Below are 12,419 nucleotides of genomic sequence, written 5' to 3' on the forward strand. Positions count from 1 at the left end.
ATGTGTATATATATATATATATGTATATATATATGTGTGTGTGTGTGTGTGTGTGTATATATATATATATATAATTTTTTTGTTTTAAAATGTAAGAGAAAGAGTTGCCAAATAATGTCAAAATTTGAAGTGATTTTAAAACTTATTTTAAGCGATCTAAATACAAAGTAAGGTTTACAAAATCTGTAAATATATTTCCCTTGATCCATACATGTGCACATAAAGTGTAAACTGTTTATAAAATCACTCTATAGTAAGACATGCCATACTCTTTTTGTTTTTAAACATGTGTTTAGATATTCAAGTACAATAAAACCTAATGCATACATTTAATCCGGAGTTTTCTTTTAAAAAAATGTCCTGCCATTATCAGCGCGCAATTAATTTTGGGATGTTCGAGGCCGTAAAGGATCCACTGCTTGTATTCACTGGCAGCTAGCTCTCTGCAGCTCTCACATGGTCGCCCACTGAAGCTAAGCAGGGCTGCACCTGGTCAGTACCTGGATGGGAGACCACATGGGAAAGCTATGTTGCTGCCGGAAGTGGTGTTAGTGAGGCCAGCAGGGGGCGCCCAACCTGTGGTCTGTGTGGGTCCTAACGCCTTAGTATATAGATAGTATTGTTTATTAAATACTAATAAATAAATTGTATTATTATAAATAGTTTTATTAAATGAAGGATGCATATGAAGGAACCTTCAATTATTAATATTATTATTTAAATGAGAACGTCTTCGTCACACTGCAATGCCGCAGCGCCAATCAAATGCACCCTTTGGAGGATGCAGCCTCTAAAATGAGATACAGCAACTGAATTACTCAATTGTAAGTCGCTTTAGACAAAAGCTTCTGCTAAATGAGCACATGCAAAATGTAAAAAGTCACCTATCCAGTGGAGTTGCAAAGGCGACACCATCAGCCTTTTAAACAGATTCTAAGATACCAAACGATGCTGTTAAGGGCTTTGGGTCGATTGGTAAAGAAAAAAGAAAGCAGATCACCTGTAGAATGTTTCAAACGTGACCTATATGGCTTGTTTTGTGGTCCAGGGTCAGGTTTCTCCCACACAAGCTCAGGATCGCAGTCATTTTTGTGATTGTTGTGCTGTTTTTGTGATCAGGTGGCCGCAGGAGAGAAGCTTCCTCTCTCTCAGGAGCAGATCGAGCTGCGAGGTCATTCGTTTGAGGCCAGAATCTATGCAGAAGACCCCAATAACAACTTTCTTCCCGGAGCAGGACCTCTGCTACACCTGTCCACACCACCGGGAGACCAGAACACTCGCATCGAGACGGGGGTCCGAGAAGGTGATGCACCGATAAAAACAACACAGCTCAGATTTGCATTCAGCTACATTAATAGGATAACTGCACAGCAATTACAGACAGCTTTCAGGTGGTTTAGAACAGGTTTATGTATTTATTTGTATTTTAAAGGGGAGCTATTATGCAAAAATCACTTTTATAAGAGGTTTAACCACAGTTGTGTGTCAGCAGTGTGTAAATATATCCAGCATCTAATGGTAAACATGTATTAATTAGTATTAATTTATCAGTCCGCAGAAACACTTTGATTGACATTCTCCCTTTGTACGTGTCATCAGAGGGGGAAAGCCCCGCCCACTAGTGACCATCTCTCCCTCATTAGCATAAACAGCCCTAAGTGAGAAGCTTCCGTTCATTAGCCATTAGAGTTGCTGAAGATAATGCCAGCGACTGAGAGGATTATAAATGTGTAGTTTCAGATGAAGCACAAATGAACACTGTAGACGCAATCTGACACACTTTTTTAACACTGCTATGCTGACACACAGGCATAGGTAGCTCCGCCCTGTTTTAAAAAGAGCACAACCTCATTTGAATTTAAAGCGATAGTCACCAAAATACCACAGTTATGGTCTGTTTCCACTGAGTGGTACGGGTCACCTTTATCAGGCTTGTGTTTCCACTGCCAAAAGTGTACCAAGTAGTGTAGTTTCAATCGACGTCATTCTCGCTCGAGGAAATTAAGTAAAGCTGTACGGGTCGTTCACATATCATATGGTAAGCAATTCTCACAAAACAGATGCTTCATCCACATAAATACTTGTGTATGAATGTTCATGACTAACCTTTCTATCAACAGGATCTAATTATAACTGCAGATCAATGACAGTGTGAAATGGTCTACTGTAACATCTGCAATTAAATTAAATAAATAAATGAACATATATGAACACATACAGACTCTTTCGGTCTCCGATATGTTGCCAACTACTGAAGAACTACACACAGCAGACATTTAGTCCTTATTTAGGTTAAAAAAAAACACAAAATATAGCCCACAGTCAGAGCAAACCTCTCATCTGTGTTTGTAATCTCCACCAGCACATGTAGCCTCTTGTTAAAGTAATTCTGTCATTCTGAGTTCATAATAGTCCAAAAGGTGATGATAATAATAGTTAAACCTGGGAGTTTGTTCATCTTTTGGTTGCGCTTTTTTGCATGACAGTTTTACGTTTGTCTGTTTCCGAAAGAATCGGATGTCAGAAGCACTTCAATAATCACGTGCATGTAGTTATCATGCAATCCGGGAGAAGTCGTCTGGCAGAAAAAACACAGGGAAGCCGAAAGAAAAGAAAAGTTTTTCAAATTTGGGTCAATATCTGCCAATTTCACAGTTATTTAATGTCCGTCACTGGTCTCTAGGTCTGGTCAAATCTTGTTGCATAGCCGCTAGTTTCACCCTGATGTTTTCCAATTTGCGGTCTAAGACTACATTCTGGTTTGTAACAACTCTGCTCTCCACTATTTCAATCCAACTTGGTGTGGTTTTGAGCTGACTGATCACTTTCATCAATCGTCAATACCCCAGGGCCCCGCATAAGCCCATCAGCAGAAACCCTGTTATCAAAGTTCTGAATAGATAGAAATCTTCAATATCCTCCAGGGACAGAGCGGTCAGGCACATGACGCGCCACTTCTCCCATCCATCCATCACGCATCCAGCTGCAAATGTCCCCGCAGGACAAGTGGGCTCTCCCGAAGCCCAAACTTCTCGTCTAGAAGATGGTGTCAAACGGTGTGGAAACAGTGGAAATGGCCATAAAAATGTACTAGACCGTACCTCTCAGTGGAAACGTGCCATTAGGACCAAAGTCTAAAATGGTCGATTTCAAAGAGTTATAAATCATTGTTTGTGTGGTATTTTAAGCTGAAACTTCACATACTCTAGAACAGGGGTCACCAAACTTGTTCCTGGACACCAAACACACCTGATCAAGCTAATCAAGCTCTTACTAGGTATACTTGAAACATCCAGGCAGGTGTGTTGAGGCAAGTTGGAGCTAAACCCTGCAGGGCATCGGACCTCCGGGAACGAGATTGGTGACCCCTGATCTAGGGGCATTAGGGGCATAATAGGTGCCTTTTAATGCATTCTTTAAATGAATCTTTTTCTTGATTTAAGTGATTGATTATTGTTGGTTGTGTTTCTGCTGTTTATTTATAAGGTGATGAAGTGTCCGCTCATTATGACCCGATGATCGCTAAACTGGTAGTTTGGGGTGAAGATCGTTCAGCCGCTCTGAAGAAGCTCAGATACTGCCTGCGACAATACAACGTGAGCTCACAGTCATCTATAAGCCGTGTTTCTGGTCTGTGTTAACATGTTTGTATGTTTTAGCCTATTCTTTTATATATTCCTTATACATTTTAGTTGTAGTTTTAGTTGTTTTTGTTAAATGAATCTATTTTAGAAAGTTAAACTGAATTAAATGGCAAATGTAGTGTATATGAGTGGCTCAGAGGTTAGCACTGTCGCCTCACAGCAAGAAGATCGCTGGTTTGAGTCCCGGCTGGGTCAGTTGGCATTTCTGTGTGGAGTTTGCATGTTCTCCCCATGTTGGCGTGGGTTTCCTCCAGGTGATCTGGTTTCCCCAACAGTCCAAACACATGCACTATAGGGGAATTGAATAAAGTAAATTTGTTGTATTGTATGAGTATGAATGAGTGTGTACCGGTGTTTCCCAGTACTGAGTTGCGGCTGCAAGGGCATCCGCAACATAAAACATATGCCGGAATAGTTGGCGGTTCATTCCGCTGTGGCGATCCCAGATCAATAAAGGGACTAGGCTGAAGGAAAATGAATGTACTGTATATGCTGATATTGTATGCAAGGCAGTACGGCTGTGCCATATCCCAACCCTTTTCCATCAGTCCGCATTTGTTCCTCCGCAAAACCCAGAATAGTGGTAACTTGGTCACGTTTCTACTATTTTGGATGAGTCTGCCAATCATAGGCGAGAAATTTTTGTTTTAGAGATGTGTGAAGCGCAACCTGCAGCTTCAAGACGTACTCAACAAAATGTGTCTGTTGATTATAGATTTGGTTGTCATTTGTGTATCCGACAGATTGTGGGTCTCAACACCAACATCGACTTCCTGCTGAGTCTGTCGGGACACCCGGAGTTTGAGGCGGGGAACGTACACACCAGCTTCATCCCGCAGCACTACGATCAACTGTTTCCACCCGCTCAGAGTCCGTCAGGAGAGGTGATCTGTCAGGCGGCGCTCGGCCTGCTGCTCCGAGAAAAACAGCAGACGCAGAAATACCGAGAGCAGACCAGCGGTGAGAGAGCGCTGACATGGATGTAAAGCAGGGGTGCTCTAACGTTTTCTTATAAAGAGCTAAAGTCCAACTTGATTGAAATCAATATAATTTATTGCTAATTTATTTCACAATAATTAAGAATAAACAGACAAAATTACTTAAATTGTTTGGTATATTCTTAACCTTTGGGTACTGTTCAAATTGACCACCCTTTTGTTATGTTCTGGGCTGTTTTTGCCCCATTGACTTCCATTATAATCATATTTTTGATTGCTAGATTATGACAGCATTATAGTGCTTATGCTTTTCTCACTAAGAGTTTTTGTCCTGTTTCTAGTTCAAATATCTGCAAATTCTCAAATCATGAAGCAACTTCTAGACAAAAATGCTTCCTGATTTAAGAATATTTAGATATTTTGACTAGAAACAAGTCGAAAAAGTTGATTGTTTGGACTCATGAAGCTAGTTTGAGATGCTAACTTAAGTTTGCTTCTGCAGATGTGTTTTCTCCGTTTGCCTCCAGTAACGGGAGACGTTTGAACGTCCTGCAGTGCAGAAACATGAGCCTGCAGCTCGGAGACAACAGTAAGTGTTCACGCTCTGATAAACACACACACACTTCTGTCAATGTACTTTGAAGGTGCTCTGTGCGTTAGTGAAACACACACACTCATTACATGAATAATTAATGTTGAATAATAATATAATATATTGAATATTAATGTGATATATATATATTTTTTACTACTACTATTTACTGTGTGTTTTATTATATATGTATATTACTTTTTATGTAATCTTTATAACTGCTTTGACAATACATTTGTAACAATTGTCATGCCAATAAAGCAATTATTGAATTGAATTGAATTGAATTGAAGTGAGTGAGTGAGTGAGTGAGTGAGTGAGTGAGTGAGTGAGTGAGTGAGTGAGTGAGTGAGTGAGTGAGTGAGTTGAGTGAGTGAGGTGAGTGAGGTGAGTGAGTGAGTGAGTGAGTGAGTGAGTGAGTGAGTGAGTGAGTGAGTGAGTGAGAGAGAGAGAGAGAGAGAGAGAGAGAGAGAGTATGTGTATAATTGAAAAATTATATTCACCCGGATGATATTCAGCTAATTTGTGATTTATTTTGCAGAAGTGGCGGTATCAATTACCTACAACCCTGACGGCACATACAGTATGGAGGTGAAATATATTAGTGAACTGAAAGATGATGTATGAATATCTATAGAAGCTCAAGGACTGTTTTGAACTAAATATATTTAGTTGGAAGTCAGAGTTATTTCCCCTCATCTGAATATATATATATATATATATATATATATATATATATATATATATATATATATATATATATATATATATATATATATATTTTATTATTGTTTTTTTTTTTTTATATTTCCCAAATGATGTTTAACAGAGCAAGGTTTTTTTTAAGTATGTCTGATAATATTTTTTCTTCTTGAGAAAGTCTTATTTGTTTTATTTCTGCTAGAATAAAAGCAGTTTTTAATTTTTTAAACACCATTTTAAGGTCAAATGACCCTTTTCACAAGACTGTCATGACACGTTAAACGGTCATCATAATCTTAAATCCTTGAAAGTTTTTAATGTTTTTTATTTTTAAAATATCGCATGAACATTTATATGCATTTTCATATGTAGTATGTCATCTTTCCGTCAAATTACAAAAAAAACAAATTACCGCTTGTGTGAGGTATTTCTAATGTAGCGTCTATGGGGCTGAGAGTAAATTTGAGGTTATTCTCTCCTCTGGCTGTCATCATCCGTCTCACACAACTTTTTTCCTTTTTCTAAAAGTCTTTATAACATCATCGTGGAGTTTTTCTTTTATTATTTGAGCAAACAGGGTTGTAAAAAAAGTATTTGTTGTAATTCTCCCATTCACTGTGCTCTAGGTTTACCCAGACGTCTTCTGATACGTAGCCCCCTTAAGCTATATTTATTTTGGATTGTCAACAGAACAAACCACTGTTATACAATGACCTGCTTAGTTAATCTAATTACCCTAATTAAGCCTTTAAATGTCACTTAAGCTGTATAGAAGTATTTTGAAAAATATCTAGCCTAATAATTCCCTGTCATCATAACAAAGATAAAATAAATCAGTTATTAGAGATGAGTTATTAAAACTATTATGATTAGAAATGGGTAAAAATCTTCTCTCTGTTAAACAGAAATTTAGAAAAGCTAAATATACAAGAGGGCTAATAATTCTGATATATATATATATGTTTGATGTGTGTTAGACTGGCGGTCAGGTGTTTGCTGTATCAGGAGAGCTGCAGCTGGAGGGCGACGTGACGTACCTGTGCTGCTCCGTCAATGGAGTTCTGTCCCGACCCAAACTGGTCATCCTGGACAACACCGTACACCTCTTTTCTATGGTGAGTTTCACTTTTACTGAAAGGAGAAGCTGTGCTGAATTTACAGCATTGTAACACCTTCATAAATGTAAAACACATTATTTTGAACCTGTTTCTTTTATCATACCAATTTTTGTATCTGGAGACACTTTAAAAGACTTACTTTGTTTCTCAACCACGTTCCTGGAGGATCACCAGCACTGCATGTCTTCGTTGTTTGTCACACCCATTACAGGTCTTTCAGTCTCTGCTACTGAGCTTAAGATCTGAATCAGGAGTGTTTAATTAAGACCTGGCTGTTTCTCAATTCCAAGAACACAGAGAACGGATCTGTCTTCTTGTGAACACCGGTCTTGCCAGGTCACCTCGGAAGAACGAAATCTGGAGACCGCGTGAACACAGAAAGCGCCCTGTGAGAAATGAGTTGCTGCGTTCTTTCTGATGTTCACATGACCTTCACGCATTTTTAATGGGAAATTATTTAAACATTACAGCCTTCATACAATGATTTACTGTTGTCCCCCATTTCAATCTACAGTGTATCCGGAAAGTATTAATAGTGCTTCACTTTTTCCACATTTGTTTATGTTACAGCCTTATTTCAAAATGGGTTAAATTCATTTATTTGCTTAATTCTTCACACAATCCACCATAATGACAATGTGAAAAAAGGTTTTGAAATTGTTGCAAGTTTATTAAAAATAAAAACCTGAAAAATTAGATGTACATCAGTATTCAAAGCCTCTGGTGTAAAGCTCTAAATTGAGCCCAAGTTTCCTCTGATCATCCTTGAGATGTTTCAGCTTCATTACAGTCACCTGTGCTCAATTCAGCTGATTTGAAAAGGCATTCACCTGTCTATATAAGGGCCCAGGGTTGACAGTGCATGTCAAAGCACAAACCAAGCATGAAGACAAAGGAATTGTCTGTAGACCTCCGAGACAGGATTGTCTTGATGCTCAAGGTTGGGGAACGTGACAGAAACGTTTCTGCTGCTCTGAAAGTTCCAATGAGCACAGCTGCCTCCATCATCCGTAAGTGGAAGATGTTTAGAACCACCAGGACTCTTCCTAGAGCTGGCCGGCCATCTAAGCTGAGTGATCGGGGGAGAAGAGCCTTAGTCAGGGAGGTGATCAATAACCCGATGGTCACTCTGTCTGATCTCCAGCGTTCTACTGTGTAGAGAGGAGAACCTTACAGAAGGACAACCATCTGTGCAGCCATCCACCAATCAGGCCTGTATGGTAGAGTGGCCAGACGGAAGACACTCCCCGCCTGGAATTTGCCAAAAGGAGGACTCTCAGACCATCAGAAACTAAACTCTCTGCTCTGATGAGACTCAAACTGAACTCTTTGGAGTGAATTCCAGGCGTTACATTTTGAGAAAAGCAGGCAGCGCTCATCACCAGGCTAATAGCATCCCTACAGTGAAGCACGGTGGTGGCAGCATCATGCTGTGGGGATGTTTTTCAGCAGGAGGAACTGGAAGACTAGTCAGGATAGAGGGAAAGATGAATGCAGCAATGTAAAGAGACATCCTGAATGAAGACCTGCTTCAGAGTGCTCTTGAGCTCAGACCGGGGCGACGGTTCATCTTCCAGCAGGGCAATGACCCAAAGCACACCGCCAAAACATCAATAGAGTGGCTTCACAACAACTCGGTGAATGTCCTTGAGTGGCCAAGTCAGAGCCCAGACCTAAATTTGATTGAACATCTCTGGAGAGATCTGAGAATGTCCGTACACCGTCGCTTCCCATCCAACCTGACAGAGCTTGAGAGGTCCTGCAAAGAGGAAAGGGCCTAAATTCCTAAAGACAGTTGTGCCAAGCTTGTGGCATCATATTCAAAAAGACTTAAAGCTGTAATTACTGTCGATCCGTCTCTCTGAATCATTTATATCCAGTCTTCAGGGAGTCAATGACTGTATTATTGTTGTCCCTCAGGAAGGAAGTGCTCAAGTGGACGTCCCAGTGCCCAAGTTTCTGGCAGGTGTCAGTGGCTCCAGTGCACAGGGTGGCGCTGTTGCACCCATGACCGGCACTATTGAAAAGGTATTTACACAGTAGTTAGCATGAAAACACAGTTGTGACACATACAGTGAAAATCTAACGTTTATTAAACCTTTCAGAATACACTAAATGCTCTTTTTATTACCAAAATAAAAGAAATCAAGGTTAAGAGCCTGGTAGGTGTTTTACAGAGCCTGCTGTGTTTCCTGGGAAACATTTAAGCATCTTCTGTAGCTTCTGAACGGCATCAAACTTTTTGTGACAATACTTTTTGTGTCTGTCACTGAATTGCGAACCTGTCTGTAGGTGTTAGTCAAGGCTGGAGACTCGGTCCAGAAAGGAGATCCATTAATGGTGATGATTGCCATGAAAATGGAGGTGAGGCTCCGTCTCTTTCTCAGTAAGTGCACTTGATAGTCTGCATCACAGCTGACGGGTCTTTCTCTCTCTGCGCAGCACACCATCCGTGCACCCAAAGCCGGCGTCATCAAGAAGGTGTTCTTCAAGGAGGGCTCGCAGGCCAGCAGACATGCAGCTTTGGTGGAGATGCAGGAGGAAGAGGAGGCCGCTGGAGAAGAGTAAAGACACGCCATGAAAAATACACTTAGATTGATCCTCATTGAAATCTGTGAAGCACTACACTTTACTTTGGAGCTTGAGATATTTAAGAAGCGAACTTAAAACCGTCTTGATTATGTAAAAGCATTTGGAGTCACCTGTAGCTTGCTTTGTGTGGATTTCAGTCCCTGATAGTTTAGTGTTTTAGTCATTATTTTATACCATTTTTTGGTGGATGAACACAAAAATAACCACACATATATGTACAAAACCTGCTCTCTGGTGTTGTTGGATATCCCTTATATATTACCGATAATAAGCGTTGGTTAACACACTGATTTGTGGTGGACAACGTGCCTTGATGTTGGTTTGAAAATTATCTGTAACCATTTACACTCAATCATTAAAGAGTTTTTTTCTATTTCTTGTGTTTATTTTTTTATTAAAACTGAAGCAAAGTATTTTGTAGAGAATAAACATGCAACAAAACATTATGAGAATAATATATTCAACTCATTGCAAGAACAAAAATTAAAGCTAAATCAATTTTGATATAAAATAATCAATAATTGGAGATTAGTAGACAAAACAGAACATTTAGACTATAACAAAGTCGACACATTTAGAGAATAATAAAGAGGTCACGATAGCCATATCTGAGATTTAAAGAAAAGTGGAAGCAATATTATTTGGGAATAAAAATATTGGAAAAAAATAATTGAGAATAATAAAGGTGAAACTAAATAATTTAAGAATAAAGTTTTCATTTTAATAATAATAATAAAATAATAATAATTTAAGAATGAGTCAAAACATTACAAGAATAGTAGACAAAATAATAAGAGAACAATAAAGTCGAAAACAAACAGATCTGAGAATAAATAGAAAACAATATAATTTCAGAATAAAGTCGAAATGAAATTATTTAAGAATAATAAAGTCAAAACAAATAATTTTGATAGTAATAATAACAAAACATTTAGGCAAGCAGTATCTAATGTTGAAATGTATAGTCAAATAATAGTCAAAAATAATAATGAAATATATCTGATGCCCCATTCAAACGGGGCTTCAGCGTCAACGCTTGACTGAAGGCGTGTCTGAAGTTGGGGCTACCACAATCGTCATAGCAGCATCAGCCAATGAAATTCAGTCAGCAATAGGCCACTGTCTAGCTGGTGTACTTGAATACAGCGATCTGATTGGCTGACGCTTCCGTCGGCACTTGAAAAGTTGAGCTAGTCCCAACTTCTGCCAAGTAGGTATTGCTGCAGCCCGGAGACCTGCAAGTGGGAGGGATTACACTGCAAGTAGGTTTGTTGACTTCCAAGTGGGAGGGACTAAAACCACATGTAGGTTGGGTTTATCAGGTTACTGTGAGATTGGGTTTAGGTGTAGACGTTCATAAAACACAACAGGTTACTGTGAGATTGGGTTTAGGTGTAGACGTTCATAAAACACAACAGGTTACTGTGAAGTTGGGTTTAGGGTTAGGTGTACGTGTACACATTCATAAAGAACAATATTGAACTCTTAATACGACTAAATAAGGTTTGCACAGCCCACTTGGAGCTGGCTCTGACCTCCGTTTATACCCTTCTCACTTTTGCAGCGAGCAACGCCTCTGAAGCAGCACCGATGGATCCACAATGCAGTTCGGCAACGCCTGATGGCACCCATTCAAAGTGAATGGGAAACGCTGACGCTACGTGTGAATAGGGCGTGAGAATATTGTTGATTCCACATATTTCAAAAATAATAGTCAAAACATTTCAAGAATTAAGTCAAAACAGAATAATCTGAGTATAAAGTTGAAATAGTTAGAGAATGATAAAGTTTAAACAAAATAATTTAAGAATAATTAGTCAAAACTCTGAGGAAAAATACAGATTATAAAGTTGAAACAACAGTTCCAGAATAATAAAGTCACAATAAATTTATACTTAAAACAGTTAAAGATTAATAAATGTCATGAATAAAGTCAAAACATAGTCAAGAATGCTGCAATATTCAGCCTTGTTTCAGGAGTAGATCAGGATGTCATCAATCAGTAGAAAAGCAGTGGATGAACTCCCCGAACACCTCAATAATGTGTGCTTGGAGTAGAGGAGGTGTTGACAAGTCCATATGGGAAGACTGAATACTCATAGTGTCCTGTAGGGATTACAAAAACAACCTTCCACATCTCCCCCTGTGTATCCTACTGAGATTATACACACTCCTGATGTCCAGCAGGGTGAAGATCATGTCTCCATGAAGCTGTTGCGCCATCTAGTGCTCATCTACAATATATCAGTGTCAAATATCTGTCAAATGAAACAAACACCACACACTCCATACACTCTAATGTCACACATGCAAATAAAAGCCTTACCAGTTTGTGTTGAACTCTTTATCAACACAACTAAGCTGAATCTGAAGGAGCTCTTGGTAATTAAAGACTGATGAGTTTGATCGAGGTTGCAGCTGAACTCTGGAGGAAGGTAGATCTCCAGCAACAGGGTTGGGCATTTATGATTGTATATCATTGTTTTGACATTGCAAGTGTTTAAATTATTGTAAATAAAGAAGCGACAGCGCCAACTAATGGTCAGGCATGCAGATTTATACAAATATCTCTGTGATCGGCATCATTTTAATAACATTGTTGTCAGTACGTGAAACATCAAAACGGTTAATTAAATGAACTTTGGGTTGAATGCTGAAAGTAAGGTTTTAGAGACACCAGGGCACAACATTTGAGTATTTTTTCATTTTTAAGTATGGGGAAATTGTTGTCAATGTCTCCTCGGTTAGATTTATGATTACAAAACACTAAAAATCAGCATCAAAATCAGACATTTGTTAATAACTGTGACTTCAGCATGTGAAGAAACTATAC

At 39.0% G+C, this 12,419-nt stretch overlaps 1 protein-coding gene across 3 annotated transcripts in view; it reads left to right on the top strand.

Annotated features, from left to right (window-relative positions):
* The window catches only part of mccc1 (methylcrotonyl-CoA carboxylase subunit), a 25,064-nt gene extending 15,105 nt beyond the window's left edge, over nt 1-9,959 (top strand). For all 3 annotated transcript variants that reach the window (XM_087303246.1, XM_087303247.1, NM_001044915.2), the window contains 9 exon segments: nt 1,120-1,303; nt 3,487-3,596; nt 4,388-4,604; nt 5,085-5,171; nt 5,716-5,765; nt 6,854-6,991; nt 8,915-9,022; nt 9,287-9,358; nt 9,437-9,959. In XM_087303246.1, coding sequence (XP_087159372.1) covers nt 1,120-1,303; nt 3,487-3,596; nt 4,388-4,604; nt 5,085-5,171; nt 5,716-5,765; nt 6,854-6,991; nt 8,915-9,022; nt 9,287-9,358; nt 9,437-9,562 — 1,092 coding nt within the window. In that variant the 3' untranslated portion in view covers nt 9,563-9,959.
* The last annotated feature ends 2,460 nt before the right edge of the window (nt 9,960-12,419 follow it).

The sequence above is a fragment of the Danio rerio genome, chromosome 22 (genome assembly GCF_052040795.2).
Source record: "Danio rerio strain M-AB ecotype USA chromosome 22, GRCz13ab, whole genome shotgun sequence".
Lineage (NCBI taxonomy): Eukaryota > Metazoa > Chordata > Actinopteri > Cypriniformes > Danionidae > Danio > Danio rerio.